Here is a 17,708-nt window from a genome sequence, read left to right as displayed (position 1 = left end):
CCCAGTTCCCTGCCCCTCCCAGGCACCCTCCTACTTGGTGACTCTATGAATCTGACTCCTCTAAGGACCTCATATAAGTGAGATCATACAACTTATGTCCTTTTCTGACTGCCTTATTTCACTCACTATAATGGCTTTCAATTTCATCCATGCTGTAGCATAGGTCAGAATTTCCTTTCTTTTTAAGGTAGAAATCCTTTTTCAAAAATAGTATTTAGTTTCTACACCAGGATTGAATGTTTTAAATGTTTTAACATACAAAAACTTACAAGGTATAAAGTAACTAAATATTTACAATACGATGTAAAGTAAAATTTCTCTATGAATATCATAAATATTTACTTTCAAATTCAAGTGTTTTAGATAGGAATATTAGTGTTAGTCCCTCAGTCATGTCCAACTCTTTGCAACCCCATGGACTATAGCCCACTAGGCTCCTCTGTCCATGGAATTCTCCAGGCAACAATACTAGAATGGGTAGCCATTCTCTTTTCCAGGGTATCTTCCCCACCCAGGGATCCAACCTAGGTCTCCTGCATTGCAGGCAGATTGTTTACCATCTGAGGCACCAGGGAAGGCCCCAAAATGTAAACATTTAAATAAATGTTAAGGAAACTTTTAAGTAATTATTCAAAATTAAAATTTAAATAAAGATATTAAAATCAAATGAAAAAGCATAATATAAAAAGTTAATGTTGTGAACAATGTTTAAATAAGTGTTTATATAAAATTTAAATATTTAGGACTTCCGTGGTGGTGCTGTGAGTAAGAAATCGTCTGCCAACACGGGACACGGTTTGTTCCCTGGTACCAATGATTCCAATGCTGAAGGGCAACAGAGTCCCTTTACCACAAGTAGTGAGCCAGCAAGCAGCAACTACCGAAGCCCATGGACCTAGAAAGTAGTCAGGAGTTGCTTCCCCCTTGGCTCAGCGGGTGAAGAATCTTCCTACAATGCAGGAGACGTAGAAGACACTGGTTCGATCCCTGGGTCAGGAAGATCCCCTGGAGGAAGAAATGGCAATCCACTCCAATATTCTTGCCTGGATTAAAAAAAAATTAAATATGTTGCATAGATTTAAAATATAAAATAATACGTAGATTGAATTTAAAATAAAAATATTTCAGTGTTTTAAATAAATATTTAAATGATAGTTTAAATTTAAAACATTTAAATGTTAATATTTAAAATAAATGCTATTTTTAACATATAAAATTAAATTTTAAATATGAACAAAAAACTAAGAAAAAATTTAAATACGATTTTAATAAATTAACTGCTACAGGAAATTTTATAATTATACTTAAAGATGTGTAAAAAATAAGACTACCCCCCTCTACTCCCTGCGCGTAACTGAGGCAGCCAAGAAGCTCCTTGCCTCCTCCCGGCCCCCAAAGCACCTCACGCGCAGGCAGCGCCTCGGCCAGCCCCGGCCTGCTCCCGAGGACCTCGCACGGCCAAGATGGCTGCGCCCATGCGGCAGTTTCGCTGCCTGCTCGGGTGGGTGACGACCCTGGGCCCGGGCTCCCGCGGTTACCGAGCACCGCCGCCTCCGCGCCGCTCACGGGACCCCTGGTGGCCCGACCCGGATGACCCACTGACCCCGCGCTGGCAGCTGGGGCCGCGCTACGCAGCTAAGCAGTTCGCGCGGCATGGCGCCGCCTCCGGGGTTGACCCCGGTTCTCTGTGGCCGTCGCGGGAACAGCTGCTCAAGCTGGAGGCTGAGGAGCGAGAATGGTACCCGAGCCTGGCGGTCATGCAGGAATCGCTGCGGGTGCAGCAGCTGGCCGAAGAGCAGAAGCGACAAGCCAGGTGCGTGCGTGCGGTCGGGCGGGAGCGGGGCTGCGGGCCGATGGTGAGCTGTGCGTCAACAGTGCTTACTCCATTGGGCGGTTTATCGCGGGGTTTGCGTGCAGTATTTACGTGCACGCTCACCTAGATACAAAAAGACTTCTGGCTAAGTTCATTTAGTCATCCGTCAACAAATCTTTACCTAGCGCCTACTGTGCGCAAAGCCATGTCCCGGGTGCTGAGGGCATAGTGGGGAACAAAATGAATTTCAGATGGTGACCCAGAGTCATTAGGAAGATAAAAATGGGTGGAGCGTGCACGCCTGAGGGCGACTTCGCCTTGGTAGGCCTCAGGCTTCTCTGAGAACTTGACATTTAAAATGTTTAAGCAGAGACCTGTTGGGTTTCCCTTGTGGCTCAGCTGGTCAAGAATCCACCTGCAATGCAGGAGACCTAGGTTCGATCCCTGGGTTGGGAAGATCCCCTGGAGCAGGGAAAGGCTACCCACTCCTGTATTCTGGCCTGGAGAATTCCATGGACCGTATGAGTCCATGGGGTCGCGAAGAGTCGGACATGACTGAGCGACTCAGAGAGATGAATGATCAGCGGTAGCCATGGAAAGATCTTAGGGAAAGTGTTCTTGGTAAAGGGAACAGCCGGTGCAAAGGCCCTGAGGTAGGTATGTGCTTTAAGAAACAGCCTGGACATAGTGTGGCTGGGGAGGTGTGAGAGGGGACGGAGCATGGGATCAAGGGTACAGATCCCACTTGGGAGGCAGGTTTGAAGGATTTAGAGGGAAGAATGGAAGCAAGAGCAAAGATATTGATTGTGCCACTTACTGAAGAGAGGGGGCAGCCAAAGGCAGGCAAGTGTGTTCCTGGTGTTTACTGTTCTTGTCCTCACAGCAGCTCTAAGAGGAAGAGGGAATCACCCTTATTTGAGAGTAAACTGAGGCCGAGGAGGGCGAAGTCACTTGTCCAGTCACCCAGTGAACGAAGAGCTGGGATGTGAACCTACGTCAAATAAACCCAGTTATCCCAGCTGGCTAATCCTACCATGGGGCTTTCAGTTTCATGTTTCTAATCCTTAAAATGGAACAGTGACTCACACCTACCTCCTATTGGAGGGAAAGGTCAGATTAATTTCTTGCCTCCATTCCTGTATCTAGAAGTGGGCCTGGCATAGAGTGGGTACTCACTGATGTCTGTAGGATGAAGGAATGTGCTATGGGAATAACACGCGGCACTTGGAGTGCTCAGGAGACAGCTCAGGGAAATGTTGGGTTGACTTGGGGTCTGCTCCTGGAGTGACTGGGGCTTACTCAAGGTTAAATACATATTTATTTCCCTGGTGGTTCAGATGGTAAAGAATCTGCAATGCAGGAGACCGGGGTTTGATCCCTGGGTTGGGAAGATCCCCTGGAGAAGAGAATGGCTACTCACTCCAGTATTCTTGCCTGGAGAATTCCATGGATAGAGGAGCCTGGCAGCTATAGTCCACAGGGTCTTAAAGAGTAAGACACAACTGAGTGACTAACACTGTCACTTTCACACATACTAGTTTCTCTCTCCTGCCTCTTGCTTCACTTGTCAAGGACTTTTCTTGACCATTTTAAAGACCACCATAAGCCTTCCCAATCTTTCATCTCAAAATATAGGGGAGCTGGAAGAGGCAGGATGTGGGCAAAAGCTTGGGGGTGGGTGGATGGGTACCGCTCTGGCTGGGTGGGGCTTGCCCTCATCAACCACCCTCCTTCACCGGCAGGGAGCAGCTCATTGAAGAGTGCATGGCCAAGATGCCACAGATGATTGAGAACTGGCGGCGGCAGCAGCAGGCACGCAGGGAGAAGGAGCAAGCAGACAAGGAGCGGAGGGCCCGGCTGCAGGCGGAGGCCCAGGAACGCCTGGGATACCACGTGGACCCGAGGAGTGCCCGCTTCCAGGAGCTGCTGCAGGACTTGGAGAAGCAGCATCGCAAGCGCCTCAAGGAGGAGAAACAAAGAAAGAAGAAGGAGGCACGAGCTGCTGCAATGGCCGCTGCTGTGGCCCAGGATCCAGCAGACTCTGAAACACCCGACTCCTGAGCTGGGTTCTTTCCCAATAAAACTTGCCCCACCCCTGAAGAGCTATGTTCTCTCTTATCACACCCCTCCCTGGGCACATTGGTTCCTTCCCCAACACCTGGAGCCAGGGAATCCCCCACCCTTCCCTGGCTCTGCTCACTCAGGGGACTCAAGACCATGCCGACCAACTCTGGGGCTTCAGGGGGAATAAAAGGGGGGGCACAATGGGGAAATAATGGAGGAGCAGATGGCACAGGAGAAGAAGGCTTCTGTTTACCAACATTAATCTCCAGTAATTAGCCAATTACCAGGGGGGAAGTGTAGCCAAAACAGACTGTGGTGATGATGGGGGGGTGGAGAGAGCAGCAGCCCTTCCAAGGCTGGGGCCCACTGCCTGGGAATAACACAGCTTGGTGGTGGGGGGCAGGGTACACTGGGAGCCACAATCTACAGAGGCAGACAGACCCCTCTGCCCCTTCATGGCATTCCCCCATCTCCTGTGACCAACTATCCCCTAGACCTAGACCAGCTGGAATGGGAAGCCCCAGTAGGGATGAACCACAGGACTAGCTTTTAAAACTTTATTCACTTCAAAACCTTTATCAGAGACAACAGTTCTCTTCTGGGGTGGGGGGCTAGCCTCAAACTCCAGAGCGACTCTGATGTTTCCCCCTCCCCAAGCAGGACAAACCAGACCTTCCCCCCCAGCAAAGGGATGCAGGATGGAAGCCCAGGCCAGACCACGGAGGAGTCCTTGGGCCTCTTGAGCGTTCACCCCAGACGGAAAGATGTGACACTCCAATGGAGGATCAAAAGTTTGGAGCTCCAGCTTCCCCTCACCCTGGAAGAGGGCGGGGGAGGTCTCGGGGGCTCTCTGGGGGGGTGGGGAAGCAAGCAGCCGCCTCTCCATCTGGCTGCAGGGAGCTGGGACACAGGCCAAGAGGGGCCCATCTGTCACCTCCAGTTCTGCCAGCTCCTTGGAGCAGGCTGGGCTGGGGTGGGGGGTGGGGAGGGGGGACAGCTGTCTGGCCCAGGTCTTTTCAGGCCAAGATGGGAATGAGGGGCCACTTTAGGAGAGTGGGAAGTTGGGTCGGAGTTTCTTTTTTTTTAGCTTTTGATTTTTTTTTCCACTTCTTAAATAAACATGAATATATATATATATTTTTTTCTTTTATAAAACTTTTGTGGAGAGGGGGTGGGAGGGTGGGGGAGGAGGGGGCGGTGGGCAGCCTGGCCTCCCAGCATCACTCGTCATCAAAGTTCTGACTCAGGAGGAAGTTGGCAGCCAAGTTCTCATTTTTTTCACAAGCGAAGTAGGCCTGGATCACCAGGCTCTCTGGGAAGCCCAGGGCCTTCAACTGTGGGAAGATGGGCAGGTATAAGCAAGAGGTGAGGGCCCTGCCCACCCACGAGGTCACAGCCCTCTTGGCCAGGCCTCTTACCCTCTCTATAGCTTCTTTCTCCTGTGGCGTCACCTGGATGTAGTTCATCTGTGGGGCCTCCTCACCTATGGCGCCCACCTCGCCCTCCACGTCTGAGATGTCCACCAGCTCCCCTGGGGGCTCATTCAACATCTGGATGAACTGCTCCTGGTGCCGGCTGATTTGCTATAGAAGACAGAGGAGAGAAGGGTGATCCATAGCCTTTGTCCCCCCTCCCCCAGGTCCCTATCACAGCCCTTTTCACTCATTCAGCAAACATTTACAGGGTACCTACTCTGGCCAAACAGCCACACAGTGGTGGACACGGGCCCTGTCCTAGAGGAGCTAGCAAGCAAATAAGTTAACTATTATTTACAATGTAAATACTGACCCTGCCATACATCAGAGTAGACCTTGGGCTGAGAAAGACACTTTAAGCCAGGAGGGAGGGGCCTGTGATCCACAGAATGGAGAAGAAAGTTTCTTTCCACATAGAGCCAACAGCAAGTGCAAAGACCCAGGGATAGGAGTGTATTTGGAAAACTCCAGAAACAAATAAATCCATGTGGCAAAACTATAAACAAGAAAGGGAAGGAGGAAGCAGAAGAGGAGATCAGAGAGGGAGGCAAAGTCTAAACTGCTTTCTTCTAGTGCCTTCTAGCGTGACAGGACACCACGGTGGTGAGAATCAACTAAGAAAAGACATCTGTGTACTTTTTAAAAAGATGAATTCATCTGGGTGTTGCACATCTTGGGGGTTTTGATATGCCCCTATTTTTATGTACACTTGACAATTTTCACATCAAAGGAAAAAGTGCTTTTTCAGGAATCTGGATTCTGGTGGAGAATAACCACAGGCAAAGTGCGGAAGCAGAGGCCTGGATAGTGGCCGCCTGGGGACCCAGTAGAAGATGAGGTGGCAGCCACAGAGGTGGAGTGCAGGGCTGGGCTGAATGTTCTGGAGGCAGAGCAAACAGGACAGGTTGGGGATAAGCCCAGCAGGCCCCCAGTGCCTGGGGCTCAAGCAAGCCCAGGTTGGTCCTGGCAGGGTTAAGGAAGACTGGGAGAATCTGTTCTGGTCTTGGATATGTAGAAAGCATTTTCATGGAGGCATCAAGTCAGTCATGGAGAACATGGCATTCAGAGGGTCCACGCTGATCATACAAATTTAAGGGGGGGCCGGGGGGGAGGGCGTTCCCTGGTGGCTCAGATAGTAAAGAACTTGCCTGCAATATGAGAAACCCAGGTTCAATCCCTGGATCGGGAAGATCCCCTGGAGAAGGACATGGTAACCCACTCCAGTATTCTTGTTGAGAGAATCCCATGAATGGAGGAGCCTGGTGGGCTACAGTCCATAGGACTGCAAAGAGTCCGACATAACTGAATGACTCACACACACATACACAGGTTAAAGGCCCCAGGATTGACAGCACATAAAGAATGAAGATGGGCAGCCCAGGCCTTCCAGCATCTGGAGGAGGTGAGCAGGAGGCAGCAAAGGAGATTGAAATGTCTGGGGTAGAAGCAGCAGATGCCTGAATCAGGAGAGGTAGGCTTCACAGAGAACCCAGAGGACCCTGTCACACTCAGGGGCCACTGCTCCTCTGCCTCAGAACCTTCAAGGGCAGGATGGAGCTTTGCTGAGCTCGCAGGTGTCAAAACCAACTAGGGCACAGCAGTCCTGCAACCCAATGGGCGTTTATGAAGCAACAGCTAAATGTGGAGCCAAGTTAGAGTGCAGGCCCCAGAGGCTGGAGGCAGACACACACTCCACCAGTTGCCAGGCTGCTCCAAACCTCTGGCGCCTTCCTCTGTGGGAGTGTGACAACAGCACCTACACCTCACAGGTGGTTGGGAGCATCACGTGAAACCATGGAGGTCGTCAAGTCACAAGGAACAGCAGGAGACTATGGTGTCAGTCATGCCTATCCACCACGCTGGGCTGGGCTCTCTCTCTGGGGGCTGTGGTACCCACAGGGTAAGGGAGATGGGGCCTGCACCGACTCCCTCTGCCCCCAGGCCTGTACCTGTAAGAGCTGGGGGTTCTCCTGGCCCAGCTGCTGGAGCAGGGCTGGCAGCAGCGCAGGGTTCTGCTGAATCACCTGCCGCATGTTCTGGAAATGAGGCTGGTCTCGCAGAAATTCCAAGGGGTTCTCTCCTGCTGGCAGGGGGAAGGGGTGTGGTCAGACACCCCCTGGGCTCCCAGAAGGACGGGGTGGGTGGGATGAGTCAGGACAGCAGGCACCCCACGTGCACACCTCCCAATCACTCACCTGCTTCTGTGGACGGCTGCTCTGAAACTTGGCTCTCCTGGACAGAACCATGTTCTGGCTCGGGGCTCCCAGGAATTCCCTGTCAGGTGTCCTGTTTAGTTCCAAGCACAGACTGCCCACTGCCTCCCCTCCTGCACACTCAGCCCTGGTGGGAGACACAGGAGGCCTCCGCTCTGCCCCCCCCAGGCCCACCCCACCGCTCTCGTCCCGGCTCCTGCAGGAGTTCTTTCCTGGCTAGAACCCTAACCCAAAGGTTTTGGGGGACAGATTTTGACCACCCTTCAGAGCACCAAAGTCCGCATGCTCCCTTGAGAACTCCCCAGGAGGCAGCAGCCCCACCTCACCGTGAGCAGATACTCCACGGCTCGGTGGGGGTTGTTGTAGCTGGCTCTCAGGGCAGCCACGACCCGCTCTCGCTCGTAGCCCATGGACATGATCTCCGTCAGCATTGTCTCATACTCAGAGCCCGTCACTGTGGATGGAGCAGCAAAGGCCAGGTCACCGAGGAGAAGAAAGGGCAGCTTCCCAGCCCTCCCATGCCCACAGGAGGCCAGCTGATGCCCGCGGCATCCAGCCATTTTCAATTGGGGGACCACCCACCCACCTAGCGTGGAGGCCGCGTCTTCCTCTCGCCCGCTGCTACCTGAAGAGGGAACAGAGCTGCAAATTCAAGAGAGAGAAATCGGACCCTGGCTTCTGGCGGCCTGCCCTCCCCCAGGTGTGTGGAACCACGACCGTGGGAGCTGAAAGGGGCAGGGAAGACAGGGCCCAAACTGCGGCTGCGGCTCCCTGCCTTACCCTGACACAGACTCCGGGGACGTCGTGGGGGCAGATTCCTCCGACGGGCTTTTGTCTTCTCTGGCAGAAGGTGGGGGGTGGGACATGCCTGAGGCAGGGGCCGACGGGAAGGATGTGGAAGACTCCGGGGTGGCAGTGGGTGAGGCCTCTGAGGGTACTGAGGTGCCTGGGCTGGTTTTGGCCTGTGACACCCAGAAAAAGGGAGCAGGCATCAGTACCCCTATCTAGCCCCGACATCCCTCCACAGCTCCGCCCCGCCCTGTCCATGGCTAATCTCTCTTGGGCACAGGCTGTTTGCCAGCTCCCCAGCCAATCCACCCATCCTCCCAAACAGCAGACATCACCCACCTTGGTCACCATGACGACCACGAAGTTCTTCTCGTCGATGCGATAGTCCCTGATGGGGACATCATCACTCAGGATCTTGCCAGCATAGATGAGTTTCTGTCCAGCCACGGGAAAAGCATCACGACCCTTCTCAGCTTCTATCTTCTCTTTTAGCACCTTCACCTGGAGGAAAGGGTAAATGATCATCGCAAACCCCCCAGATTCTCTCTTCCCTTCTAGTTAGTGGGCAGGCTGCAAGCCCTGATGGCCGAATAGCTAAGCTTCATAATCAAGCATACTAAACCATTGTACCATTCAACGAAATATTTACTGAACATTTAATACGTGCCAGGTGCAGTTTTAGGTACAGATGACAGAGCACAAAGACTCAACATTAGTCCCTGTTCTCATAGAGGACACTCACGTGGGAGAATAAAAAAACTAATACATATTTCAAATGATGTAAACATGATGAAACGCAAATCAATATAAAGGGGAGACCTAAGGTTGCCGACAGTGGTGTTTACTGAGAGAATCCTAAGTTGATAGTGCTGTTATAAATGTATACGTCACAGGTTTAATGACTTGTAGTAACTGAGTGGAATAGTTAACCATGAGCCTCATTTTGCATTTTTTAAAAGCTGTTTATTTGGCTGCATAGGATCTTCGTTTTGGCACATGAGATCTGGTTTCCTGACCACGGATTGAACCCAGGCCCCCTGCATTGAAAGTGCAGCCTCAGCCAGTGCACCAAGAAGCAAGTTCCATATCCTTATTTTATATTTGAGAAAAATAGAGGCACAGAGATTACCTAACTTGCCCAAACAGCTGGGTTGGTCAAAAAATCTGAGTTTGTTTCCTTTTTACAAAAAATGAACTTCAATATCTCCCTCATGGGGGAAATTGTGCAAAAAGTGCCAAATACACGTTTTTTAGGTCCTAAGTCTCTTTCTGGCCAAAAACACAGCATCATGTTTAGACTGTGGGCTCTCACTTGAGGCAAATCCGAATTGAAATCAGCTCCGCCACGCCTTGCTGTATGCATATGCGACTATAGCAAAGTTCTTCAAGCTCCAAGTTTCCACATCTGTTAAGTGAGGACACTCAAGAGTGCCCAAATGACAAGCCTACTTTGCAGAATTAGTAAAACATCATGAAAACGCTCAGCGACTGGTGAAAAACAAACACGGACCACTGAAACTCAGACCGTTTATTATCATCATCATCATAGTTGCTGTCATCACCCGGCATCTCCTGATCACTACTCCCAGATTTGGCCACCAAGGTCCCGAGGAAAAGCCTACAAAGGTAGGAACTCGGAGGACCCATTCCAGAGAAAGCAGCCCGGCCGGGAATCTGAGCCTGCGGATCCAGCGCCCCGCGAGGGCGCTGACATTAGAGCCAGGACCTGGCGGGCGCCCCGGAGGTGGGGCCTCGCCTGGAGATCGACCCAAGAGCGCTGCCCGAGCCACCAGGGGCAGAGCCGGGAATCATCAGGGTATCTGGGAAAGTCAGGCCCGTGGGGAGAATGGGCAGGGCGCGACCCTGCGCCGTCTTCCCCGCCTCTCTCGTCGGGATCCCGGCCTCCCCGCCCCCACCCCACCCGCTGCACCCGTCGCTCCCGCTCCGGAGCTCCGGCCTGGCTCGCACCGTCTCATCAGGCTCCATGCGGATCTTGAAGGTCTGCTGCTGCAGTGTTTTAAGCGTGATCGTGACGGCCATGGTGGGACCCGAGCGACACGGCGGCCCCGGAATCCTCACACGACATGCAACTCACGCCGCCGCCATCTTAGCGCCCAGCCGCGCCGCACGCCGACAGCTTCCGGGGCAGGCAGTGCGCGCGCCGACCACCACAACACGTGACCTGAGCGCGCCCCCTTGGCCATCGTGGGCATGCGCACGAGCGCAGCCTCGAGCAAAGCATGCGCAGACTGAATTCTATTCCGTGAGGGGGGGGGGACTTCTTGCTCTACCATCAAGAGGTTTCCTGCGAGTGACGCCATGCCCGTTAGTGGTGACGTCATAGGCCACAAAATGGCTCCGAGACCCCCAGTTTCACGCCCATGAGTTTGTTGACGTTTAACAAGCAATGTACTTGCTAAATTTTCATTTCTTCCACAAAATCTTCATGTCTTTTTGCTCGTTCCAAATGAGACTTACTCTGGTCTGACCACCTGACAGGAAGCCTATCAAGCCCTGAAAGAACTAGAAAGGATACTTGAAAGGTCACCAACAGTTAAACACGGAAATTTGCCACGGAAGTGGGGACACAAGGCCATTCTGTGGCCTCATTAATCCTAAGGGAAAAGCTGGATTTTTGGAATGAATTTTAACAGTTCTAGCTCTTGGGTCTCCCTACCTGTCTACTGCTCCTCCCCCTGATCACTTTGTTCACCCAACTATCTCCATCTGACTCCATCAAGTACTCCATCTGAGTACTTGAGGAAAATGTAACGTTCAGTTTCCCTACACTGAACACACAGTTCTCTCCTTAAACTGACACCGGATATACCAATTCTGGAGGCCTCCCAGAAGGGTGGGGCTAGGCCCCAAGACACTCGAAGGAGTCCTACCCATGGAACAAGGAGTGGAAGAGTTGGTTAGCCAAAGCTGAAGGTGCTTTGGCAGACAGGATGGAGGTGATGTACTTATCTTCTATTTAGTGGGTGGACTTTCCACCTACCCCTATCCTGAACTGACCATTACCTGCCACCTAACCAGCTCTTCTTACCATTCACATCTGAGAAAACACCAGGCCGGGGCCTGCCACCTCATTCCTTACCCAACTATTACCAAGTCCTGCAGCTTCTTCCTTCACAGCATATCCTGTGCTAGTAAGCTTTCACAAGCCTAGCTGACACCAGGGTGAAGGAATTCTTTCTTCCCTCTCTCCTGCAGATAAGGGACATCAGTTCCCAACCATCCACTGCACATTAATGGCAGCCTTGTGGGGCGCAACAAAGTGGGCCTATGCCAACCTTACAGGCCCACAGGCTCTTCTGACACTTTCACTCCCTCCCCTTGGGGCCACCTCTTTCCCTTCAAGAGGTTCAAACCCTGACTTGGCCACTGAAGGCCACTGGGGTATAGAACATCTCTGAACCTATTTCCTTGACTATAAAAGGAATTAATAGCTTTTAACACTGGCTAGTAATCAGAAAATGTGTTTAAAACTAATAGCTGTTGTAGTCTTGCTCCTTTATCAGCAAGAGATGTGTATGCAGTTCAATGTCTTAAGAGTTCACATGAATTGGTGGCTAAGGTGTGGGTTCAAACCCCACCTCTTCCTAAATGTCTCAAACTCAACTGATACTAGAACCAAAACTCACCAGTTTGATGAAAAGACTCCACGAGCTAGTAAGTGGTGTGTATTTGTAATGGCACTGGAAATGGTTACTCTTTCTCATTCACCTGAGGCTCTGGAGGTAAACAAGGGCTCCTGTAACCTTATGGGGACATTCAGCCAACAATTCTAGTGGCTAAAAAACAAATCTCACTAAACAATTACCTCTCCCAGGAGACACAGGAGGAAGACACAAAACTTAATTTAATAGAAATTTTGTTTGTAGCTCTTACATTCTCAGCATGAGCTGAGCTAGAACCCACCGCCCCACTCAAAAGTGGCCCAGTCCTGGGGGCAGGGAGAAAGGGGAAGGGATCAGAGCTAAGGCCTTAGGAGCCTCGTTCTTCCTCAGTGCTGGGGGGGGGGTGCTGGGGATGCCACCCTCTTCTCCTACCCCACCCTCTGGGATCCAGGAAGGAGAACAGATGGAACTTTGGGCCTGGGGCTTCTCCTCCACACCACATCCCACCCTTAGTCCCCAAGCTGGAAGGGAACTTAGGGATCTGGAGTGAAGGAGACAGAAGAAAGCAAAGATGTCAATCAGGACAGATGAAGGCCAGGGGTGAGGGCTATAGGAGAATCAGAGACAAAATGCCAGTAAAAAAAAAAGAAAAATAAATTTTAAAAGGGGGGGAGGGGGGAGCCAAAAACAAAATCCACCCCAAATTGGAACCCGCCTGGAAAAAAATGAAAGTTCTCCAGTCTCATAGAGACATTATTTGGCGCGGCCGGCTCTGCGGCAGGAGCGCTCAGGCCTCAGTCCAGCCCTGGAAGCAGAGGTGGCCCCTACAGCTCATCCTTGGCCTGGCCAGCGGCAGCATCTTCTTCTTCCTCCTCTTCCTTCTCATCTTCATCCTCCTCATCCTCATCCTTGTCCTCGTCATCATCTTTGTCTGCCTCTTCCTCCTCCTTGCCTTTCTTCTCCTCCTCCTCTTCCTTTAGCCTCTGTTCTTCATCCTGCTTGTCCTTCATTTGCTTTTCTGCTGCCTGTGTACAAACCACACACACACCCCTCAGGCCTGGAATCCCCTGCCCGCCCTGCCCACCCCCAAACCCAGGCTGGACCTTGGTCTCACCTTTGTAACACCCCACGTCTCGTTGCCAAACTCCTCAGCATACGCCTCATCGTTGGTGATGAGGAAGTTGTCAAAGATGGTGCCAGACTTGACCTGTATAGGGCCAGAATGGGTGGTCAGAAGGGATACCTGTTGGCCTTGGCCTTGAAATGGTCTCCTGCCCATGCTCACATAACCACTACACAATAGTACAGTCTAACATTACAGTTGAAAAACAGGCTGCCTGGATTCAAACCCCAGCTCTGCCATTTACTATATATGACCTCGAGCTGGTGACTTCACCTCTTTGCACCTCAGTCTCTTCATCTATAAAACGGGGTCTCATTCTCTTCTTTAAACTATTTTTCTAGTACATTCTATGTGCCAAGCAGCATGCTAGATGCAGAAAGTATGTTGGCAAAAAGGACAAAAATTCAGTCCCTGTGAAGCTAAGTTCTAATGGGGTTATGTACCTGCCTTTCTAGGCTGTGGGGTGCAATTAAGTGAGTTAGTTCCCACAGAGATACATGGGAAGTAGTACCTGGAACATATTAAGTACAAGCCAAAGCGTGTGCTGTAAGAACCCGGTAATGACAAACCAGTAACTTCTTAAAAAGGCTGGGGGCGGTGGGGCACACACCATTTTGGAGTCTGCCCACCCTTGTCCCCTTTTCTCCTGGGTTGACCCTGAGCACCTGAGGTCCCCAAGGGAGCCACCTCTTCCCTCCACGTCTCACCTGCCAAAGATCCAAGCCTAGAACAGCGAAGTTTTCATAGGCATATATGTTGCTGTCAGGGGAATACTCAGGGTTGTCAATCTCTGGGTGGATCCAAATGCCCTTGTAATCTGGGTTGTCGATCTGCCTGGGCTTCCACTCCCCCTGCAGAAGTAAACTGATGGCTGAGCAAAGATCAGTGCCTTCCCCATTGTGCACCACCCTACTCAAGAGTGCCAAGCTCACCTTGTACTCTGGGTTCTGAATAACAGGTGGTTCCCACTCTCCGTCCATCTCTTCATCCCAGTCCTCGGGTTTCTTAGCATCAGGGTCAGGAATGTGCTCAGGCTTGTCCCAGTCCTGAGGATACATTAGGAGGTCAGAGTAGGCCCAGCTGTCCTCCACACCCTCCATGATGGGGAGCCCCTACCCAAGCACCAACCTCAGGCTTGGAGTCTGTGGGGTCATCGATCTTGGCGCGATCGTCCCAGTCTTCAGGCTTATCGGCATCAGGATCCTTTATCTTCTTGGGTGGCAAGAAATCCCAATCGTCCTCCAAAGAGCCTGACTCCACCTGGCTGTTGTCAATCTTCACCTCATAGGTATTATCAGGCCGCACAATCAGCGTGTACAGGTGGGTGAATTCATCGTCCTGAAGAGAATGGAAGATGAGGGGCCCCGCCCACCAGCCTGGGATCGAGGCCTCCCCTCACAGCCATTTGTCACCACCCCCAATGCACACCTTGCAGCGGATATCCTTGTTGATCAGCACATTCTTGCCCTTGTAGTTGAAGATGACATGAACCTTCTTGGTACCGGGGCCACAGATGTCCGGACCTTGATGAGAAGCAGATCTGGTCAGTACAGTCTGTCCACCATTACAAGCCCCTGCCCACCCCTTTACAAAAAGACAACTTGGTTCTTAAACTCAGGACTGTCAAGCTGAAAAAAAACAGAATTCAGAGCTTCTAAGGAACTGGGGGGTGGACACTTGGGGGAAAAAAGCAAAAACAAATCAGTGCTCCACAACTCAGTATCTTCACTTGCACAACTAGGAACAGGAAGTGCCTATACAGTAAAACTGCACGAATTAGTCTTAAACTGATGATAAAAATGCAGTAAGTCGTTTCGAACTATTTCCTCACCTTCCCTGTCAAAGAAATGTCTAAGCGTTTAAGTGTTTTCTATGTTCTCAAGACCACCGTTCACGGGCTATAAAGAACTCTCGGGGTTTCAAACTCCCTCTAAGTGACCAAAAACCAGCACTAGGGTGGGGTCCCCTCACCAAACATGATGTTGTATTCGGAGTCTCCGTGCATGTCTGTCTGGTCCAAACCAGCTGGAAACAGCTTCACATAGCCGCCCCCACAGTCGATGTTCTGCTCGTGTTTCACCGTGAACTGCACCACCAGCGTCTGACCCTTGTTGCTGAAGGGCTCGAATCTCGCCGACAGAGCATAGAACCGGGCATCCTGGCTAGTCTGCAGACCTACCAAGACACTATAGTCAGATCAGGGCTCAGCACCAATCCCCCGGGGAACCCTAAGGATGTAAAATACAGACCAGTCCCCTCTTCCTCCACCTGCTCTACTCCTAGGAATACCGAAACTCTGTCCTCCTGGATCTTAACACCTACTCCTAAGTTCTTACCTTTATCTTTCTCCTGGTCACCATAGAACTTGCCGGAACTGAGAACGAATTTGCCAAAATCCGGTTTGTGTTTGGATTCGATCCAGCGCTCGGTCCACCCGTCTAGACGACCAAAGAGGCAGGTAAGCGCGGCGGTGATCAACCCCCCACCAAACCTCCCAGCCACAAATTGCTGGGACCAAGGAAGAAGATTCCCCCCTCCCCCCAGACTGTCCCCACCCCAACCTCTAGTCTGACATCTCTGGTGACTTAAAAGATCCTCGGGCAAACCCTAACTCCCGCCTCGGAAAGCCGCTGCTCCCTCCACGCTCCCCAGGGACGCCGAAGGAAGGCTCGCCTGCGGCTCCAGTCCCTGAAGGAAACCGTGTTGGCCCTCTAAACAGTAATTACAAGCAACACGCAGATATGGGCCGGGGGGCCAGCCGCGTCGTTAGGACGATCTCGAGCGGGACTAGCCGTTACCTCCGTCCAGAAACTGCTCCTTGAAGTAAACGGTGGGGTCAGCGGCGGCAAGGCCGAGAAGGCCGAGCAGCAGCGGAACGGGTAGCAGCATGGCGGGCCGAGGGGGCGGTGGCGCGCGGGCCCTTTAAGTCGCTCGTCCGGCAGCAGCTCTGCAGTGGGGACGGACGCCGCCGCCGGCCGTGCCCTTTTATACTCCGCCTGCTCTCAAACGAGCCTGGTCCGGCCTCTTGGCCCGCCTCCCTCACTTTATCATTGGTCTGTGGCCACAGCCCTGCCTTTCCATTGGACCCTTCTGGGCTCAGCATGTTAGGCTGTGCCTCGGAACGCTGGGTTCCCAGATGGCCGATTTCTATTGGCCGCACCACTGGCCAATGAAGGTCGACCACGCGTTGTGGGGGACGCCCACCGGTGAAGTGGGGGCCTCGAGCCCCTCAGGCCAGGTCATGTGACCAGACCTCGGCCCAGCCCCGCCCTCACCCGCGCGCAGAGTTCGGGATCTAGGCGTTTAAAGAACACGCGCGAGCTGGGGTGTTCCGTGCAACTAGAGTCCGGCTCCATTCTAGACTCCGCTCAACCCTTCTACAGGGATGAGTGGACAAGGTTTTCCTAGCGTCTTTCTACTCTGAGTTTGGAGAACCTCACCATTCCCACCTTTCCTTTCTCTTTCTTCCCATTCCTCTTCCCGTCCTCCCCTCCTCCCCCCCGCCCCCCCTCCGCCCCCCTCCCGCCAAGATGGGGCAGAGGGCACCGAGCCCTGGGGCTTCACTTCCTCAATTCCTCCCGGCGCCGGAGCCGTGCGGGCCTGCGGGGAGAGTGCCTGTTCTCTACTCCGTACGGCCCCCGTAGTGACCTGGCAGCCTGTCAGACTGCTTCTGTGTGAGCTGGGGCAAGTCATTCAGCCTCTCTGAAATCACAGGATCTCTTGAAAGGCCAGGAGGTGCGACCCCGGCCAGTTGCTGCCCGGCAGAAATGCTTTCCAAGCTTTTAGGGATGTACTGGGACAAAGGGAAGGAAGCCCTGACGGCTCAAAAGATGTGACGATAGGCTGTGGCTCCTAGTATTGTTCCTCTCGTTGCAGCTTGTCCTTTAGCTCCCTCCCACCCCCACCCCAGCCGGTAAATGAAAGGGGTCGCCGCCTTGTGGTCTCCCACAAACGGCCTGCTTTTGCAATTAAACGGCTGAATAAGAGAGGGCAGGGGGTTCCGTTGGTGAGGAGAAAAAAAGGGACAGATGGTGAGGAAGATAAGGTCCAAGGGAGGTGGGCAGGACCCCTGAGACTAGAGCCTTCTTCTGAGGCCACAGGCACATGACCGCAGTGACTGACACCAGCTCCATACCCCCAGGCTGGAGGAAGGAGACCTGGGACTTTCCCAAACTGAGCAAATAGGCTCTGGACTTGGGAAGCGGGAATGAACTGCTGAAGAGGAGGGGATTCTGGCAAAAGGGTGGGGCGGGGGTGCTTCCCCTCCAGTGGTGGGGACTCGGAAAGGGGGGTATGACGAGTTTTGAAGAAGTTGGCGTTCTACTCCTTCCCCAAACCAGTATGGCGTGTAGCCCAAAGTGGTCCTCGCTGATGAAGCCCACACCCACCAAGTCTGGGATGACCACACTAGGCTTTGCACTGACGTTCTTCACACCTTCTCTCTCTCCCACCATGTGTCATGGACACACGGGCTTGGTGCTTCCTTCTGGACAGTAGAATCTGTGCCTGTCCTGTTCACCTCACCATTCCACAGTGTCTCCTATAGCACGAGGCACAGAACAGGCTTAAAACCTACTTGATGTTAAAAAAAAAAAAAAAAAAAAAAAC

The 17,708-nt window shown here is 52.3% G+C and overlaps 3 protein-coding genes across 4 annotated transcripts; 1 reads left to right on the top strand and 2 right to left on the bottom strand.

Annotated features, from left to right (window-relative positions):
- The first annotated feature begins 1,429 nt into the window (after window positions 1–1,429).
- GADD45GIP1 (GADD45G interacting protein 1) lies at window positions 1,430–3,913 on the top strand. Its single transcript, XM_043466875.1, has 2 exons — window positions 1,430–1,813; window positions 3,556–3,913. Exons 1-2 carry the CDS (start codon window positions 1,464–1,466, stop codon window positions 3,872–3,874), a joined length of 669 nt encoding a protein of 222 aa, XP_043322810.1. The 5' UTR covers window positions 1,430–1,463; the 3' UTR covers window positions 3,875–3,913.
- A 507-nt stretch (window positions 3,914–4,420) lies between these two features.
- RAD23A (RAD23 homolog A, nucleotide excision repair protein) lies at window positions 4,421–10,524 on the bottom strand. 2 transcript variants are annotated; one of them, XM_043466865.1, is made up of 9 exons: window positions 10,323–10,524; window positions 8,694–8,855; window positions 8,346–8,527; window positions 8,152–8,207; window positions 7,892–8,019; window positions 7,548–7,626; window positions 7,302–7,435; window positions 5,296–5,460; window positions 4,421–5,211 (listed from the first exon to the last, which is right to left on the bottom strand). In XM_043466865.1, the coding sequence occupies exons 1-9, from the start codon at window positions 10,392–10,394 to the stop codon at window positions 5,098–5,100; spliced, it is 1,092 nt and encodes a 363-aa protein (XP_043322800.1). In that variant the 5' UTR covers window positions 10,395–10,524; the 3' UTR covers window positions 4,421–5,097. The 2 variants fall into 2 exon arrangements, with proteins under 2 accessions (XP_043322800.1, XP_043322801.1); XM_043466866.1 differs by having other exon boundaries at window positions 7,302–7,432.
- Window positions 10,525–12,201: 1,677 nt separating this feature from the next.
- Window positions 12,202–16,071, bottom strand: CALR (calreticulin). The gene is made up of 9 exons (XM_043466864.1): window positions 15,899–16,071; window positions 15,437–15,538; window positions 15,072–15,275; window positions 14,529–14,623; window positions 14,229–14,438; window positions 14,033–14,146; window positions 13,808–13,951; window positions 13,092–13,184; window positions 12,202–13,002 (listed from the first exon to the last, which is right to left on the bottom strand). Exons 1-9 carry the CDS (start codon window positions 15,987–15,989, stop codon window positions 12,802–12,804), a joined length of 1,254 nt encoding a protein of 417 aa, XP_043322799.1. The 5' UTR covers window positions 15,990–16,071; the 3' UTR covers window positions 12,202–12,801.
- Window positions 16,072–17,708: the final 1,637 nt, after the last annotated feature.

Source organism: Cervus canadensis, chromosome 4 (genome assembly GCF_019320065.1).
Source record: "Cervus canadensis isolate Bull #8, Minnesota chromosome 4, ASM1932006v1, whole genome shotgun sequence".
In the NCBI taxonomy this organism is placed as follows: Eukaryota; Metazoa; Chordata; class Mammalia; order Artiodactyla; family Cervidae; genus Cervus; species Cervus canadensis.
Note: the sequence above shows the minus strand (reverse complement) of the source record. Positions and strands in the feature narration are given on the sequence as shown.

What these genes read in the sequence shown, in the direction of transcription:
- GADD45GIP1 (XM_043466875.1), top strand. Translation starts at nt 1,464, where the DNA reads ATGGCTGCGCCCATGCGGCAGTTTCGCTGCCTGCTCGGGTGGGTGACG. An exon ending in GAGCAGAAGCGACAAGCCAG is followed by an intron (nt 1,814 to 3,555) that starts GTGCGTGCGTGC and finishes CTTCACCGGCAG; the next exon opens with GGAGCAGCTCATTGAAGAGT.
- RAD23A (XM_043466865.1), bottom strand. Translation starts at nt 10,394, where the DNA reads ATGGCCGTCACGATCACGCTTAAAACACTGCAGCAGCAGACCTTCAAG. An exon ending in GCATGGAGCCTGATGAGACG is followed by an intron (nt 8,856 to 10,322) that starts GTGCGAGCCAGG and finishes CCTTTCCTCCAG; the next exon opens with GTGAAGGTGCTAAAAGAGAA. An exon ending in CCGTGGAGTATCTGCTCACG is followed by an intron (nt 7,627 to 7,891) that starts GTGAGGTGGGGC and finishes GACACCTGACAG; the next exon opens with GGAATTCCTGGGAGCCCCGA.
- CALR (XM_043466864.1), bottom strand. Translation starts at nt 15,989, where the DNA reads ATGCTGCTACCCGTTCCGCTGCTGCTCGGCCTTCTCGGCCTTGCCGCC. An exon ending in TGACCAGGAGAAAGATAAAG is followed by an intron (nt 15,276 to 15,436) that starts GTAAGAACTTAG and finishes GTGTCTTGGTAG; the next exon opens with GTCTGCAGACTAGCCAGGAT. An exon ending in CCACAGACTCCAAGCCTGAG is followed by an intron (nt 14,147 to 14,228) that starts GTTGGTGCTTGG and finishes ATGTATCCTCAG; the next exon opens with GACTGGGACAAGCCTGAGCA.